The sequence below is a fragment of the Pseudophryne corroboree genome, chromosome 3, assembly GCF_028390025.1.
Source record: "Pseudophryne corroboree isolate aPseCor3 chromosome 3, aPseCor3.hap2, whole genome shotgun sequence".
In the NCBI taxonomy this organism is placed as follows: Eukaryota; Metazoa; Chordata; class Amphibia; order Anura; family Myobatrachidae; genus Pseudophryne; species Pseudophryne corroboree.
Window position 1 is genome coordinate 4,080,170 of NC_086446.1, and position 20,327 is coordinate 4,100,496.

Consider the following 20,327-nt stretch of genomic DNA (forward strand, 5'->3'; position numbering starts at 1 on the left):
TGCGAGCGATCTCCAGAAAAACAATCCGGGAGATTTACTTTCGGCTCCTTAACCCCTGCAGGTGCTGCTGCTGCGGGAGCTCCGCCAGCAGCCTGGGAGGTGTGCATTTTAATGGACAAATCATTAAATTGTCGAGTCAGGACCTGCACCTGATCGACCACCTGTTGCAACGTATTTTGAGGGGTATGCTCCATATTCCCACAAAATTTCAACAGGAGTATTAGGCTGCTGAATATGTTATGCACACCAGTGCCTGCAGGAAAGTACTGGTGTCAGAACTGTTATGCAAAACAAACGGACTCACAGACAGACTGGGGAATATGACATAACGTACACAGAAGGTGATAGGGTAACAAAATACACACAAAGTGAACAGAGGCTAAGGAACTGGGTATCTCCCTTGTATTAGAACTGCTCAGATGGGAAAAGCAAGATGTTGTGTTTTAATACGTAGAGAACCCGAAATGCTGTTGCTAAGGGCAACAGCAAAACCCTAAAGGGTTACCAACGGGTGTGGCAGTAAACTCCTTGGTCAGAGATGGAATGATAGACACAAGGAGAGTCTCCACAATCCTAATTCTCACTTGCAGTGCACAGGTTCAGCTTACTGCCACTAAACTGACCCCTGACACCTAGCACAGTGAGACAGGATTAGACAGGCAAGTCTTAGAATACAGCCGCAAACTTGCTAAGTTCACAGAGTAGTAACAGAACCCCAGCAAGCTAAACGACTGACTCCAGTCTTACTGCTAGGTCTGGATTGGCAGAGTGTAAACTAAATCCCCAGGCCTATTTGCAGTAAGCAACAAACAAATACAAAGCTACATAGTACTGGCTAACTTTCATGAACTGACTAACCAACAAAGATTCAGCAGCATCTGCTTACCCTGAAAAGAGGCCTTATAAAGCAGGTGCTGTCCACGCCCCACTCAGACCTCCCAGACTGTGAGCACAAAAACCAGCACCGGATCCCCTGCCGTGCACAGAGCCTATAACCACTGCACAGCAAAAGACCCGAACCGGAGTATCAGCTGCGCTCAGGTTACTCCACTAGCACTTGTATCCCGGTTGCCATGACGACGTGGCAGCACAGGGCAGGAGACCCTAACAGCGAGCGAACAACTCGGAATGAGGGCCATGGTTTTTTCCAACTGCTAACAAATTTCCTGCTGCAATCAACTCTGAATTAGGCCCAATGCCCCTGGGTGAGACTGGACAGATCTGAGGTAACTGCCAGTGAAGGTTGGGGACTTTGTAGGGGCTGTTATGGTAAATTCCTGTCATGTTGGTAAATTCTCAAACCAATGTTAATATTGATGTGGAGTTATTAGTTGCGGTAGTGATATATCATTTTTTTTACTCTGCAGTAAAGGTAGTGATGTAACATACGCTTGCATCTATCTATATAGGGTCGGATTAAGCCGGGGGGTGGTGGGGGGGGGGTGGTGGTAAAGGAGGCGTATATGAGATTGTACTTACCTCTTATCATGACATTCAAGGAGGGACAAATTGCTCTCTACCTGGACTTCCCTCTTAATACACGATTGGCGTCACCGGTGTTGAACTATTTTATTGATAAAAAACCCAGGTGATTGCAATCATAAATTAAGAGGGAAGTCCAGGTAGAGAGCATGTTGTCCCTCCTGGAATGGGTCATGTTGGGAGGTATGGATTGTGTATATAAAATGTAAACCAATTAAGTATATTAGATGTAAACCAATAGTGTAATAATGCCTGGGTGCTGTTTATAGCTCTACCTATAACTGTGTTATAAAGTTTTCTTGTAGTGAAACAAAGACAAATTAAACAACCTTAAATAACACATAGAGCAATAAAATCTCTAAGTTCTCTATCAGGGTCCACAGTGATCCACAGGATCTACCTTGGGATATGATGAAGTGACAGCGGATTGGGCACCAAACAGTTAAGCTTTTCAGACTCCAAGGATGCTTCGGGCCAGCCCCCTATATGCCCGCCTCCTGTCTCAGGTAATTCAGTTTTTTGCATGGTGCAGGAGCCAGTCACGTTGTACAGTTGAGCTGCTAGATTTTTTTTGCAGCCACAAGCTTTGTTATGTTATAGTGCGGTGGGGTACACTGGTGCGTCTGAGTTTATCAGACGTTTGTTTGTGGCATGGTCACACATGGAAGTGGGGTTTAAGTCTCCCTGCATCCCGCTCTTTCTGAGGCAGGTGATACAGCACTGAGTTCCTACCTACCCTGGGCGGTACGAGTAGCGAGTAGGTGCCTGATGCAAATGAGCATTGTGAACTGCTGTATTATTAGCGGTGCATCTGAATACGTGCAGTATCCGGTTTAAGGTAATGCAGTATTGTTCTTCCTACCTACTTATATGTATTATGTAGTTGAAATGTTCTTATCTAGCAGTGTATATTAATGCATTCTTGTTTTTGAGACCGATTGCTAGTGTGATTGCTGACTCTAACTCTGTTATATGTTAGCTGTCCCTTGTGTTGTCAGATCCTCAATGCTGGTGCGAGGCAGATGGGATCTGATTTGATTTCACTTTAGAGTATTAAAGTGAATACGGTCACATTTATGCATATATTACACTGGTGTGGTTAATATTTTTGCTATGTCCACGAAAGGCAAAAGTGACGAGGTACCTACATTAATATCATGTTTGTCCTGCAAATCTGGGTTAACAACCCAGGATCTGGTACAAGATGACTTGTGTGCAAATTGCTCTAGTCTCCATAAAAACCTTCTGAATAGACTGGCCCCTAGTCAGGGACCTTTTCAGTCACAGGAACCTCCCTGGGCAGCTTTTGCACAGACGTTGTCTAACTTAGCAAACCGTATGACACCTGCTACAGTACCAGGGATGGTGTTCCAACTTAGCCCTTACATGCAACATCCCACATGGGTTATGCCACATCCAGTGTATGAGTTAGATCAGTCCTCAGCTGCTTTTCAGCAAAATTTAGCGGATAGGCCCAAGGAGGGGAAGTCAGATAGACAGGGTGCTTCGTCCTCAATGTCTACTCGATTTTCAGAATCAGATGATACTTCAGGTGATGAAGCTGAATCTTCCCATTCTGAATCTGCTTCTAGAGATAAGGAGCACTCCTCATCAGTGGATATACCTGATTTAATTCAGGCTGTTAAATCCATTTTGTCAATTGAAGAGGCAGCAGAGCCTGTGTTTTTAAAACTAAGTCCTAGAGGATGCTGGGATCCATATAGTATCATGGGGATGTACTAAAGCTCCCAGTATGGGTGTGAGAGTGCTGAGGTTCCTGCAGAACAGGCTGACCAAACTTAAGGTCCTCAGAGGCCAAAGTACTGAACTTGTAGAACTTAGCAAACGTGTTCGACCCTGACCAAGTAGCTGCTCGGCAAAGCTGAATAGTTGAGACACCCCGGGCAGCCACCCAGGTAGAACCCACCTTACGTGTAGAGTGGGTCTGAACAGATTTTGGACATGCCAAACCTGTTGTAGAATAAGCATGCTGGATAGTAGGCATGATCCAGCGAGAAATTGTCTGCTTAGAAGCAGGACACCTAATCTTGTTGGGATCATAAAGGACAAATAGCGAGTCTGACTTCCTGTGATGAGCAGTTCTCTTCACATATATTTTCAAAGCCCTCACAACATCCAGGAACTTTGAGGTAATCGAGGTGTCAGTAGCCACTGGCACAATAGGCTGGTTGATATGAAAAGCCGACACAACCTTTGGAAGAAATTGCTGACGCATTCTGAGCTCAGCTCTATCTTCATGGAAAATCAAGTAGCTCTTGTGCGATAATGCCTCCACATCAGACACACGTCTAGCAGATGCCAATGCCAACAGTGTGACTGCCTTCCAAGTAAGAAACTTAACGTCCACCTCCTGTAAAGGTTCGAACCAGTCTGATTGCAGAAACTGCAGCACCACATTTAGATCCCAAGGTGCCGTAGGAGGAACAAAGGGTGGTTGGTTGTGCAGAACTCCCTTCAAGACTGTCAGAACCTTGGAGAGCAGCAAATTGTTTCTGGAAGAAAATGGACAAGGCCGAAATCTGGACTTTGATGGAGCCCAAGCGTAGGCCCACATCCGCACCTTCTTGCAGAAAGAGGAGAAAACGTCCCAGTTGAACCAAGCCCTTATGGACCAGTCCGGAGCAATGAGGATCACCTGAACTCTTGTTCTTTTTAGAAGTTTGAGAATCCTTGGGATGAGTGGAAGTGGAGGGAACACGTACATCGACTGGAACACCCACTGAGTTACCAGGAGATCCACTACAACTGCTCGTGACCTGGAACAGTACCTCCGAAGCTTCTTGTTGAGACGAGAGGCCATCAAGTCTATCTGAGGTACACCCCATCGGCTTGATACCTCTGTGAACACCTCCGGGTGGAGGCCCCATTCTCCTGCTGAGGAAGCCTGCTTCCCAGTTGTCCACTCCCGGAATGAATATTGCTGACAGTGCGTTCCTTCCTGCCCAGATAAGGATTCTTGTTACCTCTTTGACATCGTAGCCCTGCTCTTCGTTCCGCCCTGCCTGTTTATATAGGACACCGCTGTGATGTTGTCCGACTGAACCCGAACGTCTTAATCTTGTAGAAGGTGCGCCGCTTGTAGAAGGCCGTTGTACATGGACATTAGTTCCAGAATGTTTATTGGAAGGAGAGATTCCTGACTTGACCACTTTCCTTGGAAATTTTCCCCCTGCGTGACTGCTCCCCAACCTCTCAGGCTTGCATCCATGGTTAGAAGAATCCAATTCTGAATCCCAAACCTGCGGCCCTCGAGTAGGTGAGAAGTTTGCAGCCACCAGAGGAGTGAAATTCTGGCTTTTGAGGACAGTTGGGCAAAACCATGTGCACTGCAGGGGGGCAGATATAACATTTGCAGAGAGATTTAGATTTCGGTGGGTTATTTTGTTTCTGTGCAGGGTAAATACTGGTTGCTTTATTTTTACACTGCAATTTAGATTAGAAATCTAACTCTCTCTGCACATGTTATGTTATATCTGCCCCCCCCCCCACCCTGTAGTGCACATGGTTTTGCCTAACTGCTAAAAACTTTCCTGCTGCGATCAACTTGTAATTACCCCGATAGTTCAACTTGTGTGCAAATCTACATTACCTCTGCCTTCAACATCATTAAACAATGGGACTGAAAGAGGGATTTAGGGGTATTTAAAGACTGTTTTTTCCTTAGCAGGGGCAGTGACTAGCCCAACTATGGCCACAGCCTGGGTGACTAAAGTAGTAGCAGGCTGGGCAGAAGTGATGAAAGATGATGTTTCAACAGCTACGAGAAAACAGTTATCCCATATTACATGTATAAAGCAGGCAGCTGCTTTTATGGAAGAAGCTGCCCTGGATATCAGTATAGTAGCTTGCCAGGCTGTAGCTTACTCAGTAGCAGCTCGCAGAGCTATTTGGCTATGTGCATGAAAGGCTGACTCAGAATCCAAGAAGGTTCTGGAATCTTTGCCTTTTGTTGAAAATATTTGTACAGAATTAGATAATATTCTTGTGTCTGAAGCAGACTCCAAAAAGATGAAGGTTCCCATCACATACAAGACTAAACGCAAGTTTCTGACTTTCTGGCCCTTTTGGGTCCAGGGTAAAGCTAAAGGAAAGGCTTACAGCAAACAGTCTCAGCCAGACATTTTCTGGTAAGGCTAGGAACAGAAACGGACAAGGTAAACAGACATGGTCAACCAGACGCCCAGATTCTAAACCAGAAGACAAGCTGTCAGTTTGATGGCATGGGCCTGCACCTGGGGGACCCCAGGGTTGGAGCGGACTTCTTTTTGCACAGGTTTGGAAAAATTCCACCACAGATACCTGGGTGCAAGAAGCAGTGTCTTGTGGCTAAGCTTTTTCCTTAAGGAAGAATCTTTCTCAAAGATTTTGTTGTACCAGTCAGTCTCCAATGGAATCGAAGGCCCTGGCTCTACAAGTGGCAGTGCAAAAATGACTGCAGTCAGGAGTGATAATGCCGGTTCCTACTGCACAAAGGGGACCAGGTTTCTATTCCAATCTGTTTCTAGTTCAGAAACCAAATGGATCCTACCGACCCATTCTCAATTTCAAGACTCTGAACAAATACATCTGGAAGCATCGGTTCCGTATGGAAACTCTACGGTCTATTGTCCTGGCAATGGAGCCGGGAGACTTAATGGTGTCCCTGGATATCCAGGATGCTTACCTCTATGTATCTATAGCACCTTCCCATTAGTTCTATCTCAGGTTTGCTATCCTACAACAGCATTTACAGTTTCAGGCCCTACCAACTGGACTGGCTACAGCTCCAAGGGTATATACCAAGATTATGGTGGTGATGGCAGCTCAACTTTGTCATCAGGGAACAAGGATTTTCCCATATTTAGACGACTTGTTGATTCTGGCTCAGTCTCAGGAAACTCTGTTACGCATCTCCAAGATGTTTGCAGGCTCACGACTGGCTCATAAATTAGGCACTGTCCTCCTTAGTCCCGTTGCAACGGATGACACATCTGGGAGCTGTGCTGGACACCAGTCTTCAGAGAATCTTTCTACCTCTGAACAAAATAACCTCACTACAGATGAGGGTTCAGAAATTGCAACACAGTCGCAGAATATCCATCCATGCAGCAATCCCATGACTAAGTGCACATGCACGAAACGCGTTGGATGTTTTACAGCTGTTTTGGGAGGAAATAAAGACATTGGGCACGCCAAGCCATAAGGAGACCCGTCGCACTGAGCATCTGAGAAGCCGCTAATAGAAGCGACCGGCTCCGGCACGCAAAGCCGTAAGAAGACCTGCCGTACTGAGCTGCTGCACTGAGCCGCTGAAAGGAGCATATGGCTAATAACAAGCTCCGGTCAGAGAACAAACGGAGCATAAAGGTTAGAACTAGGGATAGTTTAGTATTCAATTAAGGCGGTGTAAGATCTATAATAAAGGACTCCTTCGCCTTTTTTTGCCCTTACCAAACAGCAATTTATCACAAAAGAGCTTAAACATTTTATTTTTTGTTTTTATTTTATTTTTTTATTGTTATATTCTATTTCTTGCTGCTTCTTTCCCCTCTGCATCTTTCCTCTCCAGCATTGTTCATCTAGCGCTTTGTTTTTCTGAGAACTGCTTTATCTGGATAAAAAAAATCAGAAATGGGGAACGACATGACAATGCCCCTAAATCTGACACTCTTCTAGCTGACGCCATGGCCAGTAGATAGAGTACTTTAGCTGTTAACCATTTAAGATCCACTTAATTAAGAGGCTCAAATGGGGCAACTTGAAGGGCTTTCAGGAATAAACATAAGTCCCACAGCACTGTAGGTGGAACAAACGGAGGTTGAATGCGCAGCCTTCCCTGGAAAATTACGCACATTCTGAAAGTTGGCAATTTTCTTTTGGAACCATACAGTCAATGCCGACACTTGCACTCTCAAGGAAGCCACCTTCAAACATTTATTAATTCCTGCCTGAAGGAATGCTAAGACCCTGGAAACTCTGAAAGACGTAGGGTCCATTTTCCGCTCAAAACACCAATGAATATAGGCCTGCCATATTCGGTGATAAATACAAGATGAGGAGGGTTCCTTGCTCTGAGCATTGTTTGATTTACCTGTTGTGAGAATCCTCTTGACTTCAAGATAGAGGTTTCAAAAGACACGCCATCAAAGACAGTCGATCCAGATGTCTGTGATAACAAGGACACTGCGTCAGTAGAGCTGGACGTTGAGGGAGCAGCAATGGAGCATCCATCGACATCCTCTGCAGATCTGTATACCAATGTCTTCTGGGCCAAGCCAGAGCTTTTAATATCTCGGCACCCTTTCCTTGCTTTATCTTTTTCACCACCCTGCATAATAGGGAGATTAGAGGAAACACATAAGCTAGATGGAAATTCCATCTCATCGATAAGGCGTCCACAAAGATCGCTCTGGGATCCTTTGTTCTTGAACCCTATGCGAGAACTTTGTTGTTCAGACGGGATGCCATGAGATCTATCTCTGGCAATCCCCATTTGTTCACTAGAGTCTGGAAGACCTCCGGGTGTAGAGCCCATTTGCTTCCCTGAATGGCGTGTCGACTGAGAAAGTCGGTTTCCCAGTTTAGGACTCCTGGAACAAACACTGCGGACAAGACAAGGGTATGTGACTTACCTCGTTCTTTGCTTTCTGGCTGTGAGTTCCTCCCTGATGGTTGAGGTACGCTACTGCCATTGCATTATCCGAGCGGATCTGAACTGGTTTCACCTGAAGGATGTCCTTTGCCGGAATCAGTGAAATATATATATATTTATATAATATATATATATAAAAAATGTGAAGATTTAATCCATATTACAATATGTTCAGGCCAACGTTTCGGGGCACACCCGCCCCTTTGTCAAGGTGAACCAAAAGACATTTTTTTCACCTATAAAAGCCTCTGAGTGCCGCTGCTTGTACGATGTATTTGGATTATATATATATATATATATATATATATATATATAAAATCCCGGAGATCCAATATAGTTATTGGCAGGCAACTTTTTTCCTTGGTCCACTGCCCCTGAAACAAATCCTTCCTGACATCGTTCCCCAGCCCTGAAGACTGGCATCTGTTGTCAGACTTTCCCAATCGGATATCCAAAACGGTCTCTCTTTGTCCAGATGGGATGTCTCTAGCCACCAGGCTAATGACCTCCTTACTTCCAGAGTAAGGTCCATCGTCTGCGTTTTTGTCTGATGAAAACCATTCCATTTGGTAGGGACCAGATGTTGCAAAGTGTCATGATCCTGACTGTATTTCTTATATTCTGAGGCTTACCTCAGCGTATCCTGTAACTTGCATCTGTTCAGCTCACCAGGAAGACTGCAAATCTGTGTTTGCTTACCTTGATTAGCCACCTGAGTAGGAATTCCTCTAAATAATCAGTAATCTGCTGTGTGCAGCATTTTGATTCTTCACTGTGTTCATTCTGGAGTAGTCCTAAAAGTCAGCATCCTCTGTTCATTTGCAGAAGTTCAGGCTTCAGTGTTTTTTCTGCCTGCTAGGCCTCACTCCACATCAGAGCCTAACCTAGAGTATTGACATGACAGGGTCTGATCACCTGACCTGGAGCTATCCAATCCTGTGCCATCCTGAGACTCTCTGAATCACCTGAATCTGTTCACCAATCACCAGGAAGTATAAGTAAAGAGACTTGTGTTACAGAATCTGTCAGTTCCTTGTGTCACACGAAGCTGAGCTCCCTAAAAGGCAACACTATTACCTTAATTCCTGTAAAACTCAGCTTTTTGCTACCCAGTCTGGATTACAGTTGTGTTACCAGTTATATCCAGTACGCTTCAGTCTCGTCTTAAAGACACAGCCGTAGTATTCTTCAGCCTCGTCTTAAAGTCACAGCCACAGTCATTGTTCTACCTACAGATGCGTTTCCAGTTATATTTGGTAGCAGCCCGGATTACAGTAGCATTCCAGTTAAATTTGTACCCAGTCCGGTTCCAGTCTCACCGGTAACCAGTCCAGTTCAACGTCTTCAGCTCTCCTCCCAGATCTGCATAACTCCAGAGAATCTATTTCAAAGCAACCTTGAGTACACAAACACTTGCTCCTGTGACAGTATATCCAGTTCATTCTCGCCAATACATTCACCATCCTGCTATCAACACCAAGTCCCTGGTGATTCTGTGGTCAGGATACGGCTCCCTCTGCCGAGGCCCGGGTTCGATCCCCGGTCATGGATTGCCCCTTACTACTTAATCTCACTGATTTCCATGGACCAGCCAAATATACACTTAGACCTGCAGTTACCCGGACTTCACATAGACACCGGGTTCATAAAAACCACAGTCTTGACACAGAGGTCTGTGATAGAACTGAGCATACTCTACCATGTCGAATGTTGACACCACCAATCACATTACATGCGTTGCTGCGTGAATGCATACCTTTCCGACTGTGTAGCAGCTCCTGAATCCTTGAATGAACTCTATTTTGTGCAGAGGTAAAACTACTCTCTGAAGGCTTGAATCCAACACAGCCCCCAAGTGAGTCATCCTCCATGACGGAACCAGAGACGATTTTGCCCATTTTACGAGCCAACCGTGCTTCTGCTCTATTGTCTGTTGCAGATGACACAGAAGCAACTCCTGAAACTGTGCCAGGATTAAAAGATCGTCATGGTATGGAAAAATTCTTATCCCCTGCTGGCAGATAAGCTGCCATTACCACCATGATTTCGGAAAATACTCTGGGGGCTCTGGCCAATCCGAATGGCAGAGCCTGGAACTGAAAATGCTGTTGGAGGATAGCGAACCTAAGGCTATAGGAACATGTAGGTAAGCATCCTGGATGTCAAGGGACACCATAAAATCCCCTGGCTCCATGGCCAAAATGATGGAACGCAAAGTTTCCATATGAAACCAAGGCACCAGAATGTACTTGTTCAGCACTTTTAGATTGAGTGTGGGCCGGAACGACCCTTTTGGCTTCTGGACTAGAAACAGGCTGGAGTAGAAACCCTGTGCTAGTTGTGCAGGAGGAACTGGAATGATTACTCCTGACTGAAGCAATTTCTGAACTGCCTCTTGCAAAGCCTTAGTCCTCGTCTCTTTCAAAGACGGGCTGGTACAAGAAAACCTTTGAGGAGGGTTTTTCTTGAAACCAAACTCATAACTGTGCGATACCGCTTCTTGCACTCAGGCATCTGTTGTAGACTGCTGCCAGATCTGTGCAAACTGAAGAAGTTGGCCTCCCATCCAGAGATCCCCCAGGTGGAGGCTCGCACCATCAGGCTGATGGCTTATCTTCTGTTTTAGAAGCCGATCCTCTGGTAGCTCAATGCTTTTTAGTCTTACCAGACTTGTTGTATTGGGACTGTTTGCCAACACCTTTTCCTTGAAACCGAAAGGGCCGAAAAGCTGGAAATCTAGGCTTGAATCTGTATGTGGAAGGAAACTTCACTTTCTTGGAATCTGCTTCGGACTCCAAAATACTGGTTAATTCTTTACCAAAAAGAATATCTCCAGTAAAAGGCAAAGACTCCAGAACCTTCTTGGATTCTGAATCAGCTTTCCACGTACGTAGCCAAACCGCTTTGTGAGCAGCTCCTGCTGAGGCTGATGCCTGAGAGGCAATAGTATCCATATCCAAGGCTGCTTCTTCCATAAACATCGCCGCCTGTTTTATATGTACAATATGGGATTTTTCTTCTCTAGATGTCATTGGAAGATCTTACTCCAATGCATCAGCTCAGGCAGCAACTGCCTTCCCCATCCAGGCTAAAGCCATGGCTGGCCTTATGATTGCCCCAGACATGGAAAACATTTTTTTTAGAAAGCCATCAACTCTCCCATCCGTGACATCATTTAATGATGTTGAAGGCAGAGGTAATGTAGATTTTCACACCAATCGAACGACATGCGTATCTACTTTAGGAGCCACCTCTCTTTTTAAATGGTCCCCAGCTGGAAGAGGATAATTTGAATTCTTAAGTTTTTCTTACTGGGCATAACCCAAGCCTCTTGTATAATTTCCGTCAGCTGTTCTTGCCCAGGGAACTCAGTCCTACCTGTTTTGGGATGTTTAAACACAGGTGCCTTAGAATTTAACACAGGCACTGCTGCCTCCTCTAAGAATAGAATGGCTTTCATAGCACTAATTAGCTCAGGTATGTCCACTGAGCTGACGTCTCTGTATGCAGAACCGGAGAGTGATGAGTCTTCATCCTCTGACGAATCCTCATCTGAAACAGGTGTAGACTGTGAAGATGTTGTTTCAGGTCTATGTACCACTGCCCTTTCAGACTGTTTATTGAGAGGCTGCTGCTTCCCCTGCTGGATGTAATAAACGCCAGGTGGAATGCTGCATGTAAGGGTTAATAGTGTAACCTAGGGTGTGGTTCATTGGGTCGACATACATTAGGTCGACCACTGAAGATCGACATGCATTAGGTCGACATGGTCACTAGATCGACATGGAAAAAGGTCAACATGAGTTTTTTTCCCGTTTTCCTCATACAGTGACGGGGAACCCCAATTAGTGCACTGCTATGCTCGCCCTGCTTCGGGCAAGGTTACTGTTCCCAATTGTAGTCCACGTGGATCGTTAAGTATGAAAAAGGTGAAAAAAATTGTGAAAACCCCATGTCAACTTTTTTGCATGCTGACCTAGTACATGTAGACCTAGGGACCATGTCGACCGTCAGTGGTTGACCCAATGTATGTTGACTTATTGCTTGTCGACCTAACGACCGGCTCCCGTAACCTATCCCTGGTACAGAAGTTGGCATTATCCGCTCAGCTATACTGGATAATGTCTGTGCAAAAGTAGCCCATGGGGATCCACTTGCACCTGTGCCTGCCTTAGATTATTTAAGAGGCTTTGGTGAAAGCTAAAACAATTTGTATACAAATCATTCTGAACCAGATCCTGAGAGGTTAACCCATCTCTGCAAGAAAACATGACATGAGTGTCGGCGCTGCTGTGAGTGTATTTTCCTCACCCTTGCAGCTCTTAGACATGATAATCACACACCTGTACAGTGTTAACTACACAATTTGTGACTGTAATCACCTAAAATTTTGTTAAAGTGACACACAATCTAACCCTACCCTGCTTTGCACCAGCACTGAGGATCGGAATACACAGAAAACTGACAGAAGTATAGTAAAGTCAGCAATCACAATAGCTATCAGTCACAAGTTATACATTAGTATAAAAAAGCAATATGAGCACATCATCAACTATAAAATACATTTCAAGTATGTAGGAGACACATATTACTGAATTACCTTATATAGGAGTTTTAAACATAGTCGCACAGCGAAAGAAAGAGCAGCAATAGTTTACAGACTCATATGCATTCGGCACTTATCCAACCATTCATACTCATAGGTAGATAGAGACAAAGGGCCTAATTCAGACTTGATTGCTAGGCTGCGTTTTCGTACAGCGGGCGATCAGGTCTAAACTGCGCATGCACCGCAATGTGTTGGCATGTTGAACGGGTACAAAGCGGATCGCCACTCAGCGATGGGTCTGTGCAAACTATCCTTTCACACGGGCGTTCACAAGGAGATTGACAGGAAGGCGTATGTGGGTGGCAAATGACTGTTTTCTTTGAGTGTTTGGAAAAATGCAGGTGTGTCCAAGCGTTTGCAGGGAGGGTTTCTGACGTCAAGTCCGGTACCGCACAAGCTGATGTGATCGCAGAGGCTGAGTGAGTCCTGGGCTACTCAGAAACTGCACAAAATCTGTTTGTACTGCACTGCTACACATGCATTTGCACACTTGCAAAGCAAAAATACACTCCCCACTCCCCTATGGGCGCGCGACTTTGTGAACGCAGGACTACAAAAGCCCCTAGCGAGCAATCAGGTATGAATTAGGCCCTTAGCGCTGTATCACCCGGCTCAGGAGAGTGGGATACAGGGAGACACACCCCGCTTCCAGGATCGATCAATTATGTTAGTGAACGCTAAGTGGATCCAGACGCTAATAGTGTACACACTCGCCCCGTGAACCTATAGTGAACACAGACACTCAGTGAACACAGACGCACCGGTCACACAGCCGCCTATGCTGCGACCAAGTTTCCTCATGGTAACGTTCAGTGAACACAGGCGCAATGGTCACACAGTCGAGCCTATGTTGCGACCAGATCTTTCGTGGTAGCGCTTAGTGAACACCGACGCAGCGGCCTGTGCTGCGACAGAGTCCCCTCTGGTAGTGTCTGAGATGGAAGCGAGGAAACAGTTTATGGCGGTAGACTCAGCGGAAACCGGTCATGAACCGGGGGGGTGGGGGGGGGAGGGGAGGGGAGACCAGGAGAGCATCTGACTCCCAACTGCTGACATCAACCCTAGGGATCGCGGTCTCATGCTATTCCTGGTGCCTATGATCCCTAAGGCCTAGCGATGGAGCGATGGTGGTCTCCTCCCAAAACAGTGCGGCTGTGTCCGTAATCGATGCATGCTACACGGAACCGATGCCTTACCTTCTCCCCGTGCTCCGGCGACAGCCCGGAATGTCTGATGGACCTGCTAGTATATCCAACACAGACGCCCGCCGAAACAGCACTGTACTCGTGGGTAAGTGTTGTCGTGACCCGGCGGAGAGTTGTTGGAGCGACTCTTTCCAATATGCGTATAAGACGCTGTTTAGAAAGATCACTCAAAACATAGTAAGACTATAAAAATAAAACAAGAAAGCTTGGGGCTGCTAACAATCCAGCAGCCCTCTGACCATGGTCCAGCTCCTGTCGCACCAAACAAAACACTGATTTGCCTGAGCCAGTGGGTGGGATATATGGACAGGCATGTTGCATCCTGGGAGCCCAGAAAGCATTTGATCATTTGGTGCCAAGCCGCTGTCGCTCCATCATATCCCATTGTTATCCTGTGGATAACCTGTGGACCCTGCAGGAGAAAAGGTAGGTGAGAGCACACCAACATACCCTCCAACATGACCCGCCCCACTAGGTACAAAATGCTCTGTTTCTGGACTTCCCTCTTAATTTATTATTGCCATCACCTGTGAAGAAACAGCTTTCTTATTATTTAACTAGTTCAACACAGGTGCTGGTAATCATAAATTAAGAGGGAAGTCCAGAAACAGAGCATTTTGTACCTAGTGGGGCGGGTCATGTTGGAGGGTCTGCACCAAATGGCTGCAGAGTGGAGTCAATCTGGAAGACTGCTGCAGTCAGGACAGGCTGCAACCTGTGTATCCAGCCCAAGTGTGGTTGGGAAAGCCAGTCAGGCTGCAGTGGCAGTCAAAGAGCTCAGTGCGCTAGGAAGCCACTGGGGGACAGGAGGTCAATGTCTAAACCTACAAGAGACAGGGAAGACCACCAAACTCTGTGACTGAACTTCTGTTGCTGTGACGAAGCCAGACCAGCGAGTCTTAAATGTGAGTAGTCTGGGAAGCCAAGCCAAGCTGAAGGTTGGAATATACCTGCAAGAAGCTGTGTCTGGATCCTGATTATGCACCTAGACACTGCACCAATACACCCCTCAACCAAGCTAATTACCACAGATCATTTCATCTCATGTTTATTACTTACGTGTGCTGGTATCTGTAGGGGTTGTCTCCTCCTTACACTGCTGATCACCCCTCACATACGTCTCTTCTTCTCCCTCTATATCTTCTTTCTTTATATCAGTCACATACGTCTCTTCTTCTCCCTCTGTATCTTCTGCCTTTATATCAGTCACATACGTCTCTTCTTCTCCCTCTAAATCTTCTGCCTTTATATCAGTCACATACGTCTCTTCTTCTCCCTCTATATCTTCTGCCTTTATATCAGTCACATACGTCTCTTCTTCTCCCTCTATATCTTCTGCCTTCATATCAGTCACATTCGTCTCTTCTTCTCCCTCTATATCTTCTGCCTTTATATCAGTCACATTAGTCTCTTCTTCTCCCTCTATATCTTCTGCCTTTATATCAGTCACATATGTCTCTTCTTCTCCCTCTATATCTTCTGCCTTCATATCAGTCACATTCGTTTCTTCTTCTCCCTCTATATATTCTGCCTTCATATCAGTCACATACGTCTCTTCTTCTCCCTCTGTATCTTCTACCTTAATATCCATCAGATCTTCGCTCTAAATAACCAATAAAATAATAAAGTCTGAATTAATTGAGAGTAAACAGTGTGATATCAGTGTATAAAACACACAGCTCCACTACACATCATTAAAAGACAGTCACGTTGGTATATTGGTGAGACCTTAAATCCACCTACCTCAACCTCCTGTGGGATCCTGTGATTCTCCTCTGTACAATCCTGGGAATACAGAGGACGGGGACATCTCTCTGGGGTATCTCTGTTACTGGGCCCATCTGTAGGAGACACACAGTGACTGAGTACAGTGTATATATGTGATTATCAGGTGATGTGTCTATATAGGTGGTCATTCCGAGTCGTTCGCTCGCAAGCTGCTTTTAGCAGCTTTGCACAAGCTAAGCCGCCGCCTACTGGGAGTGAATCTTAGCTTATCAAAATTGCAAACGAAAGAGTCTCAAAATTGCGAATACACACCTCTTAGCAGTTTCTGAGTAGCTCGAGACTTACTCGGCATCTGCGATCAGTTCAGTGCTTGTCGTTCCTGGTTTGACGTCACAAACACACCCAGCGTTCGCCCAGACACTCCTCCGTTTCTCCAGCCACTCCGGCGTTTTTCCCAGAAACGGTAGCGTTTTTTCCCACACGCCCATAAAACGACCAGTTTCCGCCCAGAAACACCCACTTCCTGTCAATCACATTACGATCACCAGAACGAAGAAAAAACCTTGTAATGCCGTGAGTAAAATACCTAACTGCATAGCCAATTTACTTGGCGCAGTCGCAGTGCGGACATTGCGCATGCGCATTAGCGACTTATCGCTCCGTTGCGAGAAAAAAATAACGAGCGAACAACTCGGAATGAGGGCCATACTCCAGTGTCCCCTAGTGGATGAAGGAGAAATAAATGATGATATTTGTAAGTGAAGACATAGGCAATGGCGTACTACCTATATAAAAAAACATTGGATCTGACTTATTTTTAAAGTACAAATAAAATGTGATTTTGACAACTCGGAATGACCACCATAGGGCCCCCATACCTGCTCCCCCTTGTACAATACATGACAGTCTCCTCTTACCCAGTGATGTGAGGGGCCGGTGATTCTCCATCATCACGTCCTTGTACAAATCCCTGTGTTCCTCTATATGCTCCCCCTCCTGCATGGAGACATAGACAGTGACATCCTGACACCTTATAGAAACCTGACACAGAGTGATACAGTCATCACCCAGACATCCACCGGTGTTACTGTATAATGTCCCATTCCCAGCAGTCATCACCCAGACACATCCCCTGGTGTTACTGTATAATGTCCCACTCCCAGCAGTCACCGCTCCAGACATCACCCAGACACGTCCCCTAGTGTTACTGTATAATGCCCCATTCCCAGCAGTCACCTCTCCAGTTATCACCCAGACACGTCCCCTGGTGTTACTGTATAATGCCCCATTCCCAGCAGTCACCTCTCCAGTCATCACCCAGACACATCTCCTGGTGTTACTGTATAATGTCCCATTCCCAGCAGTCACCTCTCCAGTCATCACCCAGACACATCCGCTGGTGTCACTGTATAATGCCCCATTCCCAGCAGTCACCTCTCCAGTCATCACCCAGACACGTCCCCTGGTGTTACTGTATAATGCATCATTCCCAGCAGTCACCTCTCCAGTCATCACCCAGACACATCTCCTGGTGTTACTGTATAATGCCCCATTCCCGGCAGTCACCTCTCCAGTCAGCACCCAGACACATCCCCTGGTGTTACTGTATAATGCCCCATTCCCAGCAGTCACCTCTCCAGTCATCACCCAGACACATCTCCTGGTGTTACTGTATAATGTCCCATTCCCAGCAGTCACCTCTCCAGTCATCACCCAGAAACATCCGCTGGTGTTACTGTATAATGCCCCATTACCAGCAGTCACCTCTCCAGTCATCACCCAGACACATCTCCTGGTGTTACTGTATAATGTCCCATTCCCAGCAGTCACCTCTCCAGTCAGCAGCTGAATGATCTTGTTGGTGAGTTCCAGGATCTCCTGGTCATTGTCTCTCTCATGTATCAGTGAGTAAAATGGAGGCACCGGGATGGGGCTCTGGGTCCTGCTTAGTCCTCCTGACACAAGGGGGCGACTGCTGGTTGTCTCATACTCGCCAGATGTCTTCCTCACTAATGTGTATTCCTGTGTGTTGGGGGAGAAAGCAAATATCACTGCACACACTGCCTGATCGCCCTCACTTCCCCAGTCATGTCCCTGTATAATTACTATAGATATAAGTGCTGTCACTGAGACACTCCCAGATCCCCTCACCTCACCAGTCATGTCCCTGTTGTCACGGAAGTAGTAGCTGGAACTGATATTTCCGGACTGGATTCGGTTTGACAAACGGGCTCTCCTGGATGGAGGTGGACTAGCTGGATGAAGTTCCTTCGCATGTAGTGAAGCAATAATCAAGACTGAAGAAGCTCTTAGTAAAAGAATAAAAGAAGGTAGCACTTAGAACTCATGCTGGACTGTCCCCAGAATGGGGCGGGTGTTGAAACCGGTGTACCGTGAACCATGTCAGGACTGAGTTCACGCTGGCCGGCATGAATTTGCGGTCAGCTGGACAAGACTGAGGCAGACCTAAACATCTGCTGAACACGAGGAGCTTCAGCTTCCAAACTGGAGGTGTGGAGACACAGGATGCCTGTAATGGAACTGCAGGATACAGGATAGCAACCAGGTTCTAAGCGCAGGAATCTGGGAGCATAGAGCACAAGCTTGCAGACTAGCTGTGGCACACGTTGCACAGGCATCTGAATACAAGATCTCTAAAAGGTGGATTCTCACCAGACTGAGTGGTCTACACAAGAGTAGACAAAAGTGTTTGTTTAAGATTACAACCAGGCGTCCCCAGGAGTGATCATCCACAGCCAGGCGAGAGATCCACATACGTCCTGCTACCTTCACCGACGCGTTTCGATAACAAAGGTTATCTTCCTCAAGGTGGGAGAGCTTGTGTTGTTCACTAATCCAAGAGGTATTGCAGATGACCATAACGCCTCGGGAATCCACTATTTCCTTAAGCTCGAACTCTATTCCTCTATCAGTAAGGACTCTAGATCGAGGAAGCTTCTTTTGAAATAGATTCTGAATTAAAGGCTTCAGAAGAGAACTATTGAATGAGTTGGGAACTCATAAATACAAAGTGAGCTTCAGTTTAAAGGCCACTGGATTGATTACTTTTTCAACAGGAAACGGTCCAATGAAACGAGAGGCGAATTTCACTGACGGAACTCGGAGCCTTAAATTCCAAGTAGACAGCCACACTAGATCTCCAATTTTAAGACTGGGCACTGCTCGTCTGTTTTTGTCAGCGTGAAGACTTGGGAAGAGCCGTATGTACTTGCTTTCAAATTTTTGAAAATTGATGAACAGAAGAATCAACTGCTGGGAGGTCTCGAGTGGGTAGGCTAAGAAATTCTGGAACTTGTAGGTGCAGGTCATACACAGTGGAAAACGGAGTGGTTTTGGAGGAGTGATTAGAATTATTATCAGCAAATTCTGCCCATGGGAGTAGCTCTATCCAGTCATCTTGTGAAGATAAGTATATGCGAAGGAAAGTTTCAAGGTCCTGATTAACTCTTTCTGTCTGAACATTAGTTTGTGGGTGATATGCAGTTTGATTTGAAATACAGAAAAAAGAGACTTCCAAAATTTGGCTACAAAACTGGACACCTCGATCAGATATCATTTCTGTAGGCAATCCATTTAACTTGAAGACAGTAGAAATAAAGAGCCACACTAATTCTGGAGTGGAGGGTAATCCTTTGAGATGGAAGTGAGCCATTTAAAAAAAAATATTAAAAGCAGTCAATGATCACCCAAATTGTAGTGAAATCTTTGGTGTTAGGTAAGTCCGTAATAAAATCCATTGACAAATGGGTCCATGGTCGGAGAGGAACATGGAGTGGACCCATGGTGCTTGACAGGATATTCTATGCGAAGAACACTTGATAAAGGAAGAAATAAAGTCAGAGATATCAGATCTCATGGAAGGCCACCAGTAGGATCGCTGCACAAACTCTGGGGTCTTGTGAATTCCAGCATGGCCAGAAAACCGTGAAGCATGAGACCAGATAAGAAGGTTTTTTTTTTTACGAAGATCAGGTGGATCAGGTCTTCCCAATAGGAGGTTGAACTGTGGTTGTGGTAAAAACTGTTGGGCTTAGCACTAGACTAGGGAGGTGGACTTGCAAACTCTCCTCAGGGCAGAGGGACCAGGATAACACATCCACTTTTTTATTCTGGGAACCGAGGGTATATTTACGAAGATTCGTATTTGTGTCGATTTGGTGGGAGTTTAATCTCGAATTGTATCGGTCGTGTTGTTTTTTTCAACTTTTTGAAAAAAGTGCATGTAATTTACTAAGCTACCGAGCTGTCTTCTTTTGTATTTTCCGATGTCCATGTGATTCGTATTGTCGGGCAGTTTTTTACGGGAGTGATTGGTAAAACACTGCCGGACTTAACACAATGAATCCCGGCCGGATCAGTGAGATCCGTGCAGGCTTCATTGTGTGCATTACATGAAGTGTGGAAAGTGGTAAAAATAGAAACAAAGTTTGCGTGGGGTCCCCCCTCCTAAGCATAACCAGCACCGGGCTCTGCGTCCAGTCCTGGTTCAAAAAATACGGGGGAGAAAACACGTAGGGGTCCCCCGTATTTTTTAAACCAGCACTGGGCTCCACTAGCCAGAGAGATAATGCCACTGCCGGGGGACACTTTTATACTGGTCCCTGCGGCCGTGGCATTACCCCCCCAACTT

General features: G+C 45.8%; 1 protein-coding gene across 1 annotated transcript in view; it reads right to left on the minus strand.

Annotated features, from left to right (window-relative positions):
- The window catches only part of LOC135056710 (uncharacterized), a 114,330-nt gene that overhangs the window by 91,882 nt on the left and 2,121 nt on the right, over positions 1–20,327 (minus strand). The window contains exons 2-9 of the mRNA XM_063962193.1: positions 18,454–18,674; positions 18,350–18,362; positions 18,143–18,217; positions 17,828–17,984; positions 17,507–17,698; positions 16,594–16,672; positions 15,692–15,789; positions 15,008–15,551 (exon numbers count right to left, since the gene is read on the minus strand). Coding sequence (XP_063818263.1) covers positions 15,008–15,551; positions 15,692–15,789; positions 16,594–16,672; positions 17,507–17,698; positions 17,828–17,984; positions 18,143–18,217; positions 18,350–18,362; positions 18,454–18,674 — 1,379 coding nt within the window. The remainder of the gene's footprint in view (positions 1–15,007; positions 15,552–15,691; positions 15,790–16,593; positions 16,673–17,506; positions 17,699–17,827; positions 17,985–18,142; positions 18,218–18,349; positions 18,363–18,453; positions 18,675–20,327) is intronic.